Source organism: Canis aureus, chromosome 19 (genome assembly GCF_053574225.1).
Source record: "Canis aureus isolate CA01 chromosome 19, VMU_Caureus_v.1.0, whole genome shotgun sequence".
Classification (NCBI taxonomy): Eukaryota; Metazoa; Chordata; class Mammalia; order Carnivora; family Canidae; genus Canis; species Canis aureus.
Genome location: NC_135629.1, coordinates 35,658,858 through 35,677,170, shown reverse-complemented (window position 1 = coordinate 35,677,170; position 18,313 = coordinate 35,658,858). Strand labels below are relative to the sequence as shown.

General features: G+C 40.0%; 1 protein-coding gene across 22 annotated transcripts in view; it reads right to left on the bottom strand.

The window, feature by feature from the left end:
- Nucleotides 1-18,313, bottom strand: part of ERC2 (ELKS/RAB6-interacting/CAST family member 2) — a 904,101-nt gene that overhangs the window by 158,276 nt on the left and 727,512 nt on the right. For 2 of the 22 annotated variants that reach the window (XR_013357839.1, XM_077858479.1), the window contains exon 22: nucleotides 5,688-5,753. The exons of the other annotated variants lie outside the window; for them this stretch is intronic. Coding sequence is in view for 1 of the 2 variants with exons in the window: in XM_077858479.1 (XP_077714605.1) it covers nucleotides 5,727-5,753 (27 nt within the window). In the remaining variant the exon portion in view is untranslated. The remainder of the gene's footprint in view (nucleotides 1-5,687; nucleotides 5,754-18,313) is intronic. 22 annotated transcript variants of the gene reach the window in all.

Here is an 18,313-nt window from a genome sequence, read left to right as displayed (position 1 = left end):
CTTTGGGAAAGACATTTAAGCTGTAACTCTGAACAACAGCTTTCAATATATCTTCCAGAGTAGCAGAGGAAGAGGAAGAAGAGAAAGAGGGGGAAGGGAAGGAGGAGGGGGGGGAAGGAGAAGAAGGAAAGAAGAAAAAGTAAGTGTGGGAACAGATAAAACAAAAGCATCTCACTTTGCCCAGGAATGAATTCTGCATTGGGAATACGCAGAGCCTTTGTCATAGTGGTTCTGAAACACCTCATAACTACTTCTGGTCACTTCCCATCTGAACTCCTGAAAACAGGTTATTGAAAGTTTCTTCTGCCGGAAATAATACACTCGGAATTTTAAGATGGGAAGCCAATCCTTGTGAGCAGGCAAAATTTCACAAAATGTGCCTTGGGTGATAGAATTCTTGATGCCTGAGGATCTCAGGGGGGACTGCAAGAGCCAATGGCATCTTCCTCCTATCTGTGGGTCCTCCTCATCCTTCTACAACTTTAGGAGCTTGGTTTTTCTGGAGATCACTATGCTTCACCTGTCTCCCTATTATATGACTGCTGATTTTTCTTTGCAATCTTTGATATTCAAGCTCTCTCCTTTTTTTGAGAGTCACTCTTGAAGTTGGGCTTCAGCTATGCTTTAAACTTGGCGGTCTGCGTGTCACTGCAATGAGAGGTCAAAGATTCCCATGCTGATATGTAGAGAAATAAAAAAGAGGGAGGTCAAAGTCTGCTTTTCTTTTGGTCAGTCTGACCTGACACCTGGGGAAAGCAGAAGAGAATAGGACTCCTGATCAGCCCTCAACCTCCAACAATGGCCTATCCTGGCTTTGGCAACCCAGGTAGAAATTTGGAGGCATTTTCATTTAGGCCTTTTTCTTATCCGTCTACCAGAGTCCTGCTGACTTTACTTCCTAGTCTCATCTCCAACTTATCCACTTATCCCCCACAGGGTATCATCTCTCCCACTGCTCCCCTGGGTCAGCACCAACAGTTATCTCACAAATGATACAACGACCCTTCCTTCTGCTCTTCCTTCCATGACAGTTCATCCTCCATACCACAGTCAAGCTTGTTCTACAACATAAATTGAATCATGCCATGTTCCTGCTTAAGATCCTCTAATTTTCTTTTTATGGTTTTATTTTTCCTCGGATAAAACTCAAACTCTACATTGGCTAAAAACACTTTCCATGATCTGGCCCCTTTCCACTTCGTCTTCTTCTCATTGTCTGAATTTTCTACTCTAGGGTATGGTCTTTGTGGTCTATCAGCCCATAAAGCCCTTTCCCACCCTCTGCCATTTGCATGCCTGCCTGGGACCACCTCCCAAACACACATCCTGGCATGGATGCCTGCTGACTCTGATTCTTTCAATGCTTTGCATAAAACTCACTTCCTTGGAGAGATGCTTGCTGATATCTGAGGTAGATTAAGCAATAGGTTCCTCTTGTTAATCTTGATATCCTCTTGGTTTCCATCAAAGCAATAATCAAAATGCATAAAGTTTCCACTCACAGGTAATTCTTTATGGTCTGTTTCCCTCAACTACATTGAAAGATCCACAGAGTAGCAATCACATCTATCTTACTCATTTTTTTTTTAGCATATAACCAAGAATTTGATGAAAAAATGGATGAAGAAGTGGAAAATAAATGAACAAATAAATGAATCAAAGAAAATGGTATGAGAGGAGATGCACTTGATCCTCAGCCATAGGAGACAGAGGGTGGTATCCCAGTATAGGAGGTATAAGGAAACCACTATGCAGAGAAAATGGGACTTCAGTTAAAGAGACTGAAAGTCTCTTTCCATGACTTCTGTCCCATCCATTGGATTTCTCTTGCCCCAGTTCAAGCACAAAGCCTAGTGTTTAGATCATTTCTACTAAGAGAAAGCAAGGAAGATACAAACTTTCCAGCTACGATAAAATATCTCCTTCCTCATTCTTCCTGACAGGAAGCATGATAGGGAGTTCCAGTGGCCTCTGAGCACTGCTTCTATGTGTAAAAAACCCCCTTCCTCATGTTTAAGTGTTCTGTGATTCATACTTACGCTCCTGTAACAGTGTCCATGTGCTGGTGGCACAGAACTACAATTCTTCATTTTGAATAAAACGCATCTACCAGCATCATGGCCCTTTGCCAAACTTGTTAATGTTCACATCTGTATTTTTATGAATCAGGTCCTAAAAATTTGCATATGTTTTCAATTTAAAAAGACTTCTTCCTTTCTAGTGGTTTAAGAAATAAACATGATCTTTTGTTCGATGTCTGCCCAATTATGAGAGTTCACAATAAAAGCTCAAATGTTTAAATGTCATGGCAGGTGTGGCACTGGATCTCACAAGGTGCCTAGATTTGATCCCTCATTGCTCTACCTCACTGAATGTTCACTAAACAAGATACTTCTTGGGGGTCCATTCAATGGAAATGAAGAATTATTTCCTGACATAAATGATTGCCACATCAAGTGGATTTTCCTGAAGAAAAGTAATGAAGAATTAAGCTGCCATCTTTTCCTTTTTGCAAAGCAAGATAGAAAATGCAGTAAGGGCTCTGAGAGCTCATTTTCACAATCAAAAGTTGGAGGTGTCGAGAGGACAATGATTGAACACACGTTACAGGGATACCCCTGAGGGCAACAACTTGCTGGGAAATGTGACTTTACAGGGTCTCTGCAAGAAAACCAGAAAAAGGAAGCAAGCCAAAGGTAAATTCTAGGCATAGGAAAGTACGAGTGGGGATAAGCCATTAGGGATGGAGAGTAGAGAGAAGTTGGAAACAAAATATAGGAATATATGTCGAATTCAAGCAGCACCAACCACGTAATTTGTGTGACCCAGTACAAAATAAAATTGTGGGGCTCCATGTTCAAAAATTATTAAGAACTTGAAGACAGTGACAGCAGAGCATTAGACCAAGAGCTCTTCTAAGGTTGGGGTTCTTGGACTATATGGGTCAAACACTGGGGTGTGAGGTTTATAGGGAGAAAGCCTAGTTCTAAGTGCTGTCGAAACTCTTTAGAAAAGAAAATTTCCCCAGTTCACTTTGTCTCAGAAAACACCACTCTTGAATGATCACAGTGAGACAAATAAATCATGCCTGGGCTAGTGTCTGGAAGTGGCAAAAGAAGGAGGAGCTGTCAAGGCTGTTATGTTAATTCCAATTTGTTGTAATTTTTGGAGCGACTTTTCCTAAACTGTGATTCATTTCAGCACCAAAACACCAGATTCAAGTCAAAGACTTCTGATGCTATTATGAGCATATTACTGATGGCTAGTAAAATAACTTCTTGTGATGTTTCTTTTATAAGGGCCATAAATCAAAATGTTCAAAACAGTTAATTTTTAATGTGCCACTATTATCCATCTTTAGTTATAAATTTAATGTCTCGTTAGGCCCAACAGATTGTAATATGACTCAAAACATGCAATGGCTGTTCAAAAGTGGAAGGTCCCCCGTATCTCATTATTTAAATCCATAAGATATGGTTTTAAAAGCCTGAGGATATCTAAGCAAACTTGTTTAAAGGAGTCATAAAGGAAGAGAGGTAGTTTTCCTCAGAAGTCTATAAAATTTATTATAATATTAAAGTAGGATTATATATTGACTAATTTTCAGAAGACATTCAGTAAGGGCTCTGAATGTTTGTTTTCTGGGGTATAGGGTATTTGGGGAAATTCATGAAAGAATAAAGGGGGCAGGGGCTTAACACCATTGTCTCTATTTGCCTTGAGCAAAGCAAGTTTCTCTGGGAACCTCGGCACCAATTCTACCCTGAGGATGACAACACAGGTCCTATCTTAGGGGATGACCAGGTGGATACCATGAATCTTGTGAAAGAGGAATACAAGTATTTATTATTCAGGAGGAGACACCAATACAGCTCAGCATCCTAACACAATGGCAAAAGAAAGAGCTTCATGGAAGAGCCCCAAGTTGGACCTACTCTTCTCAAGGCAACCCCCAGACTCTTAGAGCCTTCCTTTGCCTACCTGTCTCTGCATGCTGTGGGCACGCTTCACATACTTACTTTTTAACATTATAAAACCTTCATTTCTTATTTAATGTTGTTGTAGGTCAATTGACATGTGCATTAGCTTTTCTGCATAAGTAAATGTGATGTTTCCCTTAGAGCTTTTTCTTGATAGGGAGAGAATCTCTCAGATTGGACCTTAGGAATTTTTCTGGTTTCTCCACCTCTGCACACCGACAAGCTTCCCTCTGGAACTACTCTGCTCTTGGAAGAGTTGGTTCCAGTGTTGTTTTCCCCTTTACCCAGAAAAGAGAGAAGAGAGATAGATAGACTGATATGACTGGGCAACAGGTTCTACTCCCAGTAAATGGATCCAGGAGGTATTACATCTTTACCCTGTAGAAAGATGTTGTATCTGAAAATCAACCCCTGTGTATCCTCAACAGGACTGGAGAAAGCCATCTGAGTCATTGGTGGGACCTGCAACAGGTTAAACTAAGCAGTGAAATGCACCAATGAAACTGTCACTTGCGGGCAAAACACACCAGTTATTGTTTTAAAATTTGCCTGAAGCACCACTATCATGCAATATAAAGGCAAGATTTGAGGAAGGGCACACCTGCTAAGTTATTCCCCCCAAATTCCTTTCTAATCACAGACTTATGAATTTCATATTTGTCCCAGAAAAAGAACTGCACATTGAATACTTTTTGACCATAAAAAATCACCATGGCACACAATTCACCACATTCCTTGTTCTGAACAAAATGGCATATACAGTGTCATCAGTTCAACAGCATGTTTTATGTAACCATCGGTATATTCAACTCTGGGGAGTTTATGACTTGTTAAACAACTTGCAGTGTCCTGGAGAGGTGTGATTCACAGCAGCAAGTCTCTAGAGTTCCATGTTCCATTTATAACCTTGTGGTAATTACATGTGCCACTATTCAGTTACAAAACAGATAACACAGAAATAAAGGGTGGGTTCTTAATGGCTAAAAATCAACCTTTAAAAGAGCAAAATCCTCTGGAAAAAATGCAATGTACGAAATTTATAATGCAAAGCTCTGTAGAAGCACAATTGTAAAAAAAAAAAAAAAAGAGAGAGAGAGATAAGGCCACTAACCTGCCAATACTGATATTTCTATCCTAATTCATTTAAAGAGATACTGTTACCCATTCACCATTACTATGCCTTGATCCTTGTGTTTTCTTCAAAATTGCCATAGAAGAGATAGTACAATCCATTAAATGGGCTTCTTAGAGATGATAGTCTCAGATCCATGAAGATACAGTTTTATTTTCCTTATTCCTTGCCAAACATCTGACACAACCAGAAGGACATGAGAGTCACCTCACACTGGCATATCTGGTAAAAGCAAGCAGTTGGCTGAAAAACCGCTACCGGAGAATTGTGACAATTTCTGAGTCCACGATCATGCCTTAAAAAGTGTGTATAAATCCTAGCAAGGGCACAGTTTACATCTTAAATAACACAGAAACATTTGAATCGTGCTCAACCCAGCCCCAACACGGCAGAGCAATAATGTGGTTGCAGGGAGGGGTGGTAGGAAGGAGGGGGCTCTTGGGGGATGGTCACAGAACACAGAAGCAGACACAGGGCACAGTCACAAACATCAGCGAACACAATTGAGCACACATACAATACAACACCAGAATGCAATTTTTAAAAGAAAAATGATATAAAAGATGGTTTCTCACCCCTCAAAACAAAACTGGAACTTTGGTTTACAGGCCCGGCTATGCCCATATGCCCTCCTCGTCATCCTGTGGCCGGCCCGGGTGGGGAGGTGCACGGAGAGGAGGGGAGCACCGGAATGAAAGAAGAGAAGGTTAGTTACACCGTGATGCACTGGAAAGGCACACTGATCTTCACTTTGTTTTTTAACCTTAAAGAGTGAGGAAAAAAAATCTATAGTAACTTAAGTTCCACATCACTGACTTGTCAAATACATAACTGAGTTTTGTATCTATGGCAACCCACACACAAAAACATTCCACCCACCCAGCTCTGACTCTGTGTCAAGATTGGATTAGAAGATTAAAATTAGTCTACATTAGCAGATGATTATATTTTTGGAAAGCATGCAATTTGAATTGCATATGCCTAAGGAGTAGATTAAACCTTTTAAGTAAGCAGAGAAGTAATTATAGTAATCAAATACCCTTAATTTCTCTTAAGCTTAGAGTATCAATAAAGGCTGAAGAAGAATTAAAAAAAAAACCAACTCCATCTACTTGGGTGGAACAAACTTTTGTAGCATGCGATAATTCACATCGGTTATTTCACAAAGGCTCAAACATGCTGTGATCTTCTCTATTTGTCAGGTTCTATTTTGCTCTCAGCATAAAAGAGGATGTGCACACCACGGAATGATTATACATTTGAATGGAATGATTATACATTTGCAATCAAATAAGTTTCAAAGAGAGAAAACTTTCAATTCAGTAGAATGCTCGTAGAAAGAGAGTTTTGTTTAACTTAGAATTGTGCTCAACTATGGATAAACTGACTTATTTGGTCTGAATTCTCATTGTTGAAAATCTTTCCAGAATGGCTCTGGCCACTTTCCTCACTTAGTGAAGTGGCCAACAGGCAGAGAAATTCAGTCTTTGAAGACAGAAGTAAATCTACCATCCCAAGGTCCTGTTCTGAACACAAATTCTCACTTTTTACTGCAAAGATTGAAACAAAATGTAGAAGACTGAATGTCATATCCTGATCTCACGCATAATTTGGGAGCTGTGTTTTTTAATAAATCCCCAATGAAACCACGTTTTGCCATGATTTGCTTCTTTGTTTTGAAAACCAGGAATAGGAAACAAAATAATTTGGATCATTTTCTCACCATTTGGATTCTTATTGCATAAGTTGTAATATTTGTTTGAATCATATAAAAATGCCAATATTTCACCATTTTTGATCTAGAAAAACAGCAATTTAATAGAGTTCAATCTAATCTTGCCAATAGGCTAGGGTAATTTTCATCTATTCAAGCATCAGATCTGTGGTCCTTGAAGTGAGTTTTCATATAATTTATTTCCTTTTATTTCTGCCTATTTTATTTTGTGCCTTAAAAATATTCTGAGAAGAGGGCCAGAGTTTACCAGACTGCCAAGGGCATCTATTGCCCACAAAGGGTTAACAATCTCCAACTGATTTGAGTCCACCAAGTGATTTGCACAGAGTACAAATTGGACAACTTAGTGTGAACTTGCACTGACAGTTTAGATAGGAATATTCTAGCAAAAAAAAAAAAAAAAAAAGGTATAATTGATCGCTTTAGCTGGGTCTTCCCATGTATAATTTATCTTTGTTTTTTAGCCACTACACAATCTAGCAATTGCTTCTGGCAATAAACTTATCTTTTCCCTACGTAACTTGAGAAATATGTATTTTTACATTCATTAAACTTCCTTTCAGTTACTGGAGAAAAGCAAAGTTAATGTTCCTTTTTATGCTAATGAAGAAGGAAAGTCTACAGCATGGGACCCTCAGGCACCCACAAATGGGTTTCTAGGGTTCTAGCCACCCTTTGAACTTCAAAGAAGAATGTTGTAGGGATGTGTGTAAGTATACTTCTCTGGATGTAGCCCTTGTTTTCATTATAAGGTTTTTGACCCCCAAAGTCACTGCCATAGGAAAACTCCAGGCGCATAGTGACGCTATGACTTGCCAAAGTTACAAAACAAAATAGGAGGCTTTCCCTAAAATGCAGCCCACAGCTCCTACTGACCGCTTCTAAATGGCTGTAAAACCACTTTCCTTGCAGAGCAGTTTATTTCATTTTGCATTTAAAACTCAACAAGATGTATACATTAGTTTGTTTCAAATCCATTCATAGGGTGTTTTAAATTTTGAAGAAGAAAGAAAAAAAAGAAAGCCACTGGCACCAAAATCTACCACTATTTTCTTAACAGTGAAATGTGGTCTAATGCAAATGACTTTTAGCAAATTAAATATATTAAAAAGTGGTAATTAATTATGATTGAAACAGACAGGAGTTGTAGGTTGAAAATATACACTGCCAATATCACTACTGTGCCTCGTCCACCATAGGAATAAAAAGGAGCTCCCAGATGTCCAGGGTTATTAAAAACCAGATGTTGAGATCGACGTCTTGTATGCTGGTGAATAAAGTAAAGAAATATGACAGTCCAATATAAACTTTGCTAACATTTAACATGGCAGAAATGTGGATAAATTCCTTTAGTGAACTTGGAATATTATGCATTTTTTTCAGGTTTTTTGTTTCTAAAGTTGAAAGTTTCTAACAGAAAATAGAAAGGGTGGTGGTGGCCATTTCTGGTCTCTCTAATCTTCAAAGCTTAAACATGAATTGACCCTAATCACCAAGTGATCTGGGTCAGAGTGAGTCTGCTTAGGGAATAAAAAACAAAAAATGCAGGAGCTAATCAGAGGGGGAGCTCCCAGTATTTCCAAACATTCACAGCTGTCTGACTCCTGCACTGCTTACTCCTTGTATGCAAATATTAATTTGTTCAGCAATCTTACTGAACAGAAATGTAAATTTGGGAGACAAAAAATAAGAAACAGATAAATGTTGCTTGATCCCTAACCTCATGCCAACCTATCTAGAAATTCTTGGGACTTTCAAAATGCATCTATCAGGTCTGGGAGAGACAGTTTCCTTGTTTTTCTGTTTCCAAATCTACTTTGCAGCGGCTTTTCTGGATGTTGCCTGGTGTTACCTCCCTTGTGTATCCTTCTTGAGTGATTGCTATGCCAGGAGTTGCCAAAATATCTGGATGGGAAGAAAGCCTCTATTCCCATCAGTCATCCATGTGCTTTTTTCCACAGCATCTGGGGATGGGAACATCCAAGGTGGGCTGAAGCCCAAAGCACAGTGACCACAAAACAGCAAATTTTGAATAGTGGGGAGGCTTAGCTATCAAATAACCTCAGGATGAATCCATAGCTCCAGAGATTATATGAGGCCCTGATGGAAATCCTGCAGTCTCAGATGCTGGGCCCTAATGGGATTCTAAATACTAAGATAAAATTCCTCAGGGGGATAGGCCACTCACAGGGCTATGTTGATGACAAGATCTAAGGGCAGAGGGATGAGGCATCACTGACAAGACAGGTGACTTCCTGTTGTGGGGGGCATTTGTTAGCCCCAGCAAAGAAGCTCTGGGAAGGAACTGTACAATATCGCATGGTAAATGGCCCAGTGTAAACTTCTAATTGGTCTCTATTTTTAAGTATTATCTATAGCCAGCCAGTAAGCTCCAGCTCATCACTGGATTTTCTTTTTTTTCAAAAACACCTACAATTCTCTTTGAGTTAACAGCCAGCTTTTTTCTTGAAATTGGAGGACTAGGTTCCTAATGGGGATTGTACTATCACACCTGTCCTAGCCGAAAATGAGAGTGAAATCATGGAAGCGTCACCTTCAAATCAGCCCACTTGCCTCTGTGAGAATTCAGCTAGCTGTCTCTGCCAGGAAGTTCACCCTGGCTTCCTTGGGGGAAGGGATGCAAAAAGATTGTCCTGGTTATAATAGGGTCTGGTATAGATAGCTACCAGGTTTATCCCTACGCCCACTTCAGTCTCTGCCTTCTCTGACACTTTCTGGAAACATCAAGCTTCAGGACTCTGCTAACTTTGGCTGCAAAATTCCTGGAAGTGGGACTATAGTATGTGATTTATGATGTGCCCTGTGTCTGAGTTCAACCAAAGCAGCTCCCCTTGGCATTTCCAACTACAGATTTGGCCAGAGTTGGTGAAGACAAATACATGTGTAAAGGAAAAAAATGGGTATGAATCTGAAAAACAGGGGCACCTAGCCTTGTCAGGCACTAGTAAGTTTACTCTCAGGGTCAAGTCAAAATCTTCTCTTTGGAGACCTTCCATCCATACCTTTCACCTCTCCTGCCTCTTGTAAAGCTTAGCTAGCCCATAGATGGATTTCTCTGTTCAGGTGATGAGGTCAGGACTGGCTGTAAACTCTTATAGGATCTGTATTTGTTACAGCTTGTGAGGCCCATTTGCAGAAAAGTTTGCTCCAAAGAAGAAGAAAACCCTATCTAGATTCAGACACCTTCTCTGTGTTCTGTTGAAGTATAAATGTTAGCTTATTTCTGACCTGGGCTACAAATGATTCAGCAGGTATTAGTACCTGTGCAAGGTTAGAGAGAGTATGACAGCTTTTCTGTGTTTCTTCACGGAGTCTTACCACTGCCCCACAAGTGTTGGGAAGCCCTTTGTGCCCCCAACAAGTGTTGGGAAGCCCTTTGTGCAGATATAGAAAGGAAGGCTGAAAGAAAGATCAGATAGCTCACCAAAGGACACCTGGCTATGGAGTCAGGGTCAAATTCCAGTCTATCTGACCACAAAGGTATACCCTTCTGACATATGAACTCTGAAGCCACAGAAAGAAGATCTGACCCCTGAAGGCATTGATTGGTTCAGCTTTTCTCAGCTCTGAAGTACTTTGTTTTTTGTTCATTTTTTAAATAAGATTATTTATTTATTTATTTATTTATTTATTTATTTATTTATTTATTTATGAGAGACACACACAGAGAGAGAGAGAGGCAGAGACACAGGCAGAGGGAGAAGCAGGCTCCATGCAAGGAGCCCGACGTGGGACTTGATCCCGGGTCTCCAGGATCACGCCCTGGGCTGAAGGCGGCGCCAAACTGCTGAGCCACCCGGGCTGCCCAGCTCTGAAGTACTCTGGACTTTGCACTGCCCTCTTTCAACCTCAATGTCCTGGTTGGAGTTGGATGGCACAATTTAGGTTGGGTCTCTCTGGCTATCGGAAGACAAGAGAGCCTCACATGTAAGCAGTACCTGTCCCTTAAGTGGGCATATATCAGCAGCACCCCCAACGAATTTCAAGGTCCCTGAAGGAAAAGGCAGAGCTTTCACTCACTTCACACTGCCTCACAATGTCTCAGATGTGGGAATTTAACAAATTATTTCCAAATGAGTAAGTATATAGGATCAGTTCTTGCTTTTCTGAATGACTCAACTCCTCTGAGACACAAGGCTGCCTGGATTCCAGAGTTCCTTAGGGTTGCCAAGATTGTGTTTACTTGTTTCTCCCAAGAATGGCTCCTTCCCCCTTTGCACCAGCCACTTCCCTGGTTTATTCTTTTAACCCCAGTTGGTGAAAGCTGAATATCACTGGCTCAGGGGGAGCTTGACAGGAGATGTTCATATATTTAAAAGACACTGGGGTGTTTCTCAAGAAAGAGGTACAGACTGGAAGCCTGTTCAGTCTGAGTTGGATCTTCTCAGCAAGTTCAACTCACAGGGACACCTTAGGCAGGGCAACCATCTGAGTCCTGTGCTAAACCATTAAGAATATTACAAAGTATGGGGGTAGGGGGATGGAGTTCCCCTTCACGTCTAATGAAATATCTTCAGGCATTTTCTTGATGTTGGAGGGCCCTTCATTGTGAGGCAACTTGAAGAAAGTAGTTTTCTTTTTCCTTCCAGCAAAAGTAATTTTGACAAACCAGTCTTTGGTGCATGGCACCAGATCTCTCAGCTTAAAGATGCAAGATACCCAGCTGTAGATGGAAATGCTGGAAGGCTCTATGTTGGCCAACAATATTGTTTCAGAGCCCAAAGTCAACATCTGTTAAAAGCTGAACCACTGCCAGACAGTAATAAAAAAGGGGTGAGGGTGGAGACAGGCTTTATATTTGCTCCCTCATCCATCAGTCATTAACACTTGGCTTTGTTAAATACAGTGAAAACTGTGTTTTTAACATGACTCTGGTTCTGCCATTATCTGGCTAGTGGGCAAACAAATCCCCTAGCCTCTTGACTCATCACTTCCTCAGCTGCCTCAGAAAGAAAAATGGGACCATATCCTGACCCTGATGCTTCAGAGGGTACTAACTGAATTAACTTGGAGAATGTAAATTAAACCACTCTGTAGATGCTACAAACATATACAAATACAACTAGGCTCACCATCCCTGTTGGTAGCATCTATAGTTTGCTACTACTGCGACAAATTATTTGACAATGGACTCAGGTCAAAGGCAAAAGAGTATGTATAAAAAGGACCTGATAGTGTATAAAACTAGCCTCAGATATTTTAGCATCTCTGGGCTGTTCACAGCTAGAGGTTATTCACATCATTCATATAGAGATGCTGAGACAATTTTAAAGCGCTATTATTGTGTATGTAACACAGTTTTCAGAATTTGTGTGTGTGCAGTGTACTTAAGTTTAAAAGATGTTTCTGATTCTCTTCCCTGTGCTGCTCCATTCTTGTCAGGGTACTACAAGTACCTGGTGTGTGTAAGTCAAACATGATCCTCATGACATCAGTTCAAGAAAAAAAAAAAGAGGAACAGTAGTATTTAGCAACAGAAAACGGATCTCTCTGCTTTCAGCTGTTTTCAAGGTTGGCCACCCCCTTTTCCACGGGGGAGCTGATCTGCCTCTTAGACAAATGTGACTGGATTAAAGCAGCAAGTTGAAAAGGAATCAACCCTCTGGTGTTGCCAAGATGAGTTACATCTACAAGCTGGGGAGTGCAGGCTGTGTCTGAAAACCCCTGTTGACTCAAAAGATACTGCAACAAATCTTTTAATGAAACCCTAATACTGCAAACAAGGTTGAAAACTGAGAGGAATCAGTAAAAGGGGGGACAAACACTTGACCCAAAATAGAGTAAGACTGAAATCTTCAACAGGCTCAAGTCTTCTGTAAGGAAAAAATCCTTTTCTAATAAGAGGATCCTGCTGTATTAAGCGGCTCTGCCTTTTTCCCATGCATGAAGACCCTACCTGGCAGGGTTTATCAAACTGTGCCCTCATGTGCTTACATGTCAGGAATTAACATCACACCCAGATTAAAGAGCTTTGGTAACAACCTGCTCATCTGCAAAGCCAGCTCCCCAGAGGCTGTCACCCCGCCTCCCTTGCTCTTCTGTGGCTTGTGATGGTTGGGTAAACTCACAACTGCTGGTAGAGGAAGGAGAGTTAAATAGTCCCCCAGCAACAGTTCAGATGTTTGTCCTCATTTCCTTCTTTACCTGTGGCCTCACAGAGAGCCCTGGCAGGGTCATTCCAGAGCTTCTGCTCTTAAAAACAAGCAAACAAGCTGCCACCTTTATTTCCCAATGGTGAGAAACCACGCATTCCTTGTGTTTCAGTAGCTTCGGTGATTTTTAGTAGTCTTTGAGGGATAAAGAAAAAAGTGATATCTGAGCTATCTTTCTGTTTCATCTACTTTTAAAAATCCTGCTGGGTTTTAAACACAGCGTCTTCTAATTCACTTGTGATAAAAGGAGTATCAGCAAAGAGGCAAGTAATCACAAGAAAAAAAGAATTTGTAACTGTGTGTGGTGGTGGATGTTAACTAAATGGATTCTGCTAATCATTTTGCATATATACATGTATCAAGTTATTATGTTATATGCCTAAAACTAACATAATGTTAAATGCGTTACATCTCAATTTTTAATGTCTAATTATCTTTTTCTCAAAAAAGGAAAGAGACAAATGACTTATAAAATTTATTTCAAAATGCACCCCAGAATCTTTTTGGCTCTGATTGTGAGAGGACCAGCAAACAGTGGGAACAGCTGAAACCTCTGAACATTTCTTCTCATCCAATCAACATCAGCCAACAGAAGCCTTCTTCATGGATTTTTTAATTTGAAGCCTTTATCCCTGCCGAAAGCCAAAACCCAAGTCTTCATCTAAGAAGTGGGCCATGAAATTAGGTTTGTTGTGTAAAAAACCTGGTCATTTCTTATTCAGGCCAGCTTCCAACATACTAGCTTGATGGGAAACCGATACTAAAAACCAAAGACATGTAACTTTTCTTATTAGGTTACTGTCATAGGGGACTCAAAATTTCTGCTTTTTTCTGTTGTGCTGTAACTATACTTTAGTAGCTCTGATACATGGTAGTTAATTTTTCTTCTATGTAGGAAACATGAAAACGTATTTACACACACACACGAATATATGTATATATAATGTATATTCAAACATGTACTCAGGGGAAGTTAAGGAGAGAACTTTCCAGTTAAACATGATCTTGAGAAATTCTTCCATATGTGGGAAAGTCCTCAGTTCGTCTGACATATAGCGATACATACATATATACACACAGGACACTATGTATACATTTATCCCACATTCATTTAACCTCAAAACATAAAATAAATTCTTTTTTTTCCTCCCTACGCAAAAGCTAGGAATAACAACTCTATATACAGAATCCATCTTCAGAGGGCAATGGAGCAAGTTAAGCCCCTTGTCTGTTTGTTAGAATTCAAAGGGCTGCACTTTGGCTAATCTGTTGGTGAAAGTATGAGGCAAGCAGGGAATCAATCATAAACTGCATCCACCATTTCACGGAGAGGGGCTGTGGGCAACTGGGGAATCCAAGGGCCTTGAGTTGGCTTTCTGAGAAGTAATAGGGCCTGGGGAGGGGTTGCTGTGACAGCTTCATTCTCCTGGTGGACAGTGAGACTCTACCAACTCCTTGTTGACCAAACATAAAATGCAGGCCTCTGGGAGAGGGAGGAAGGGGAGGAAGAGAGCAGGGGGTTTTTACTACACAGATCTGCGGCTAAGAAACATCTGGGGTTTGGAGATGTTGTCACTGGCCTCCAGCCACTACCTCAACGAGGACCTAATTGTAGGAATGGCTAGAAATTCCCCTCCTATGGAAAGGCTCTGTAGGATACTGACTAATTCTATCAGACAGCAGGTACCTAAGGCCCAGGTGTGTGCAGCATGGACAGAGGTGGGAGAGCAAGAAGACAAAAAACCTATTTTTATTTTTTTTTATTTATTTTATTTATTTTATTTTTATTTTTTTTCCTATTTTTATTTTGAGCTAACTCTACCTTATGGTTTTTCTTTTTCTTTTTTTTTTTTTTTGACTGTAAGGGATGACTGGGGACCAGAAATCTCAAAACCAAGATAGCAAGGGTTGCAACCTCTGAGGCAGAGCATAGGTGGCACTCAACATTGGTGGGACCACTGAGACCATTTCATTACATATTAAAATACAATTTGTATATCTGTCTTGTATACATAGCTTGCAAAGAAGACCACATTTAGGTTCTTTAGTGACCAAATTATTTGATGGCTTATGGGAAAATGACATGTATCTCCAGTAAAATTCAACAGGAATTTTTAGCAAAAAGTCAAAATGGACATTCAGTGTTCTGAAATATGTCCAGTCATACAAACTCAAGTCTTAGCTGAAAGCCAACATGTGCCAGGACCACACAGTAACCAAGAGCAACAAAGAAAGAACGAATGTTCACTATTTACATCTGTAGAAAAATTCTGGAAATTGCCAAGTGGAGTGAGCAATATTTAGGACTAAGGCAACCAATATCTATTCTGGGAATAGATTAGCAGAGTAAACACCCTAAAGTTAAGGATGCAAAATGGAAAAACCATCTTCTGCCACAGGAAGGTCACTACCTTAAAGTAGGCCCTGAGCCCTGGCAGATCTGATAGCAGCCCCTGGCCCAGGGAAGCATCCTCTACTTTGCTCTGGGAGCCTGGCTTGTCCCAGACTCTTGTTTGTGCATAGACTCATAAGTGAATGAGCAAGGGATTGTGAGTCCTGGCAATCCACTGCTAAGGGCCCTCTGTAACCCAGGGCAATTTCCCTCCCTCTCTGTACCACGCTTTCCACTGCTTGAGGATCTCCCTCTGGTAATTCCATGGCAGTGGAAGAATTGCAGGAAGCTGCATTTTCACTGGCACAGGGACAGCAAGAATAAAGAGTAAAAGGCAACAGGTGAAATGGGAGGAAATGAAAGGATAAAGTCACATAACAGAAGAATGTAAATAAAGACAGTGGGAGCTGAGGAAAATGGAAAGAGAACTGAGGAGATGACATTTTTTTTTCAACTTTGGAAAATACATCAAAATAGGATAAAATTTACTATAATTCAATGGGAAAGGTGACAGCAATGTGTACTCTAGAAAAAGTTGATGTTATAGCTGTGCAACCATATTTAATACACGTGGTTGCATAAATGCATCCATACTGACATCCAAAGAGGTTTGCCGCCAATGTACAGCGCTCAGAGACCCAGGACCTCACCTTGGGCCTGTTGATTTCCAGGTTTGTGACTGTGAATAATTAACAGCATCTCTGAGCTCCAATTTCCTTACATGTACAATGGAGATCCTTCCGTCTGCCAGTCCTACTTCCCAAAGTTCCTTAGGGAACATCTCATTCAACAGACATTTAGAGAGTGCCCACTGTGGGCCACCCAGTTGTGAATAAACTTTGCGATATGTAACAGAGTATGAATAGAACATAAAATTCAACCAAATTTTTCCATAATGCCTCCATGATCCTGGACTCTGTAGCTCTCCTTTAGAAGCAGGATTTTTATAAGTGTAAAATATAAATTTTAAAGGGGATCTAAAAGTCTTCAAAGTAGTCAAAAGTCCTTGAGCTTCTCAACTCCTGTGAGTGAGCATTTCCATTCAAAAATAAGAGAAAAGAGATGCAAGTTCTGGGCTTGGAAAGTGGTCATATATTCTGAGGTTTCCAGACAAAAAATGTTTAGGATTTTTCCAGTTAGGTCCCTACAAATTAGAATGCTTTAACAAATGGAAGCACATTTTGAAAAAAAAAAAAAAAGCAGTGAAATCCAGGTCCTTAAAGAGCCAAAGCCCATCCTAAGTCCCAGACAGGAATGTGAGTCCTGGATGCCAAAGGACATCCTGAACAAGGCCCAGCATTTTGAGTTGGCTGGGGTCTAGAGTTCACTTTGACGCTATGCATTTCTTAGAAGCTATTAGGAGATTAATAAAATACGGGTTTTTCCTGAGACCAAAAAAATCACATACTAAAAAGACTTAACGTAATTGATATGTCAAAGAAAGATGCTCCTGAGACATAATAACAGATAGTGTACTGGTGACAGGTACAGAGGGCATTTGGAAGAAGTTGAGTTTCCACTTGACTTTTCTAAAATCAATCTTGGTTACTTCACTGAAAATAAAAATGAATGTGGTTCCAGCATGTTCCATTTATTCTATAGCCTTTGTCATTTCTCAAAGCTTACCAGCAGCTTGTGTCATGGGAAGTATTTATTGTCTCTGCTTGGAAATATTTGTGCCTACCTCTTGGTTTGAAAAATTTCAAATATGGCATTATTATTAGGATTTGTCTGAATGATCTACTTGGACATTTCAATGGCTATGGCCATTGCTCGGTCATAGGCCACCAAGTGCCACCTGCTTCTTTCTCAGGTAAGTGTCTAAGCTGCTGGACTGCCACATCCCACTGACTTCTCTTATGTGTTTTCAAAATTGCCTCTTCCCCTCATTACACTAATTTTCAATTTCTGAGGGGCCATGTATTTATGATTATTCTTGCTTTCTTGGGTCCTCACCCTTATAAAGGTTTCCTTAGTTCAGATCTACTGGGTTTTTGATAGGATAACTCATTCCCAGACATTATAGCCTTTAAAAAGGTATCCTAATAAATGAATGAAAGAGGCACTCTGATTTTTTGCTATGCTGTATTTGCCTCAAAACTCCACCTTCTGATGAAAAACACTGTTGGCAGCTATGTTTTAAACTGGGTAGTCTCTTTCTTCACCTGATACTCTGAGAACAGTATTTCTCAGAGCACAGATGTTACAAGAAAAGAAAAAAAAGAAAAGAAAAGAAAAGAAAGAAAAGAAAAGAAAAGAAAAGAAAAGAAAAGAAAAGAAAATAAAGGAAAAGAAAAAAGAAAGAAAGAAAAGAAAAGATTCTATGAGCAAATTAGTTTGGGAAATGCTGGATTAAATAAAATTGGAGAGTTTTCTTTCTTATATGACTTTTTAGATCCTTTGATCTGCTAATTGCACCAAGACTCTCTAAGATTGACTTATAATATGCAGCACTTTAACAAAAATCTTTATTCACTGAATCTTTCTTTCAAGATTTTCCTCCTGGGACTAATGTTTCAAAAGCTACTTTGGGAAATGCTCGTCTAGACTTACAACCCTTGGATTCAGTTTCTCCTGAGGAGAAAGCAAAATCATAGTGAAGGAGAAAGGGGCAAGCAAGAAATGGAAAAAGAATCTAATTCTGCAAGTGCCTAGGATACTTAAATTGAATTTCCTAAGGAAAAATGAATTTCTCTGGAAAAGTAGCAAAGTGACTGGTTTTTTTATATTTCTTTATTTTCACATGTTCTGACCTTTTAATAAAGCTCAACAGACAATGGCAACATTTTGTAGTTCCTCCTCCAGAAGATATTGCTGGTCAACCCCCAGGCTACAGGAAAGTCAGGGCTGGAAGATTCATGGGAAAGAAATCAGGAATCCCTTGGAAGAGACATCTTCCCT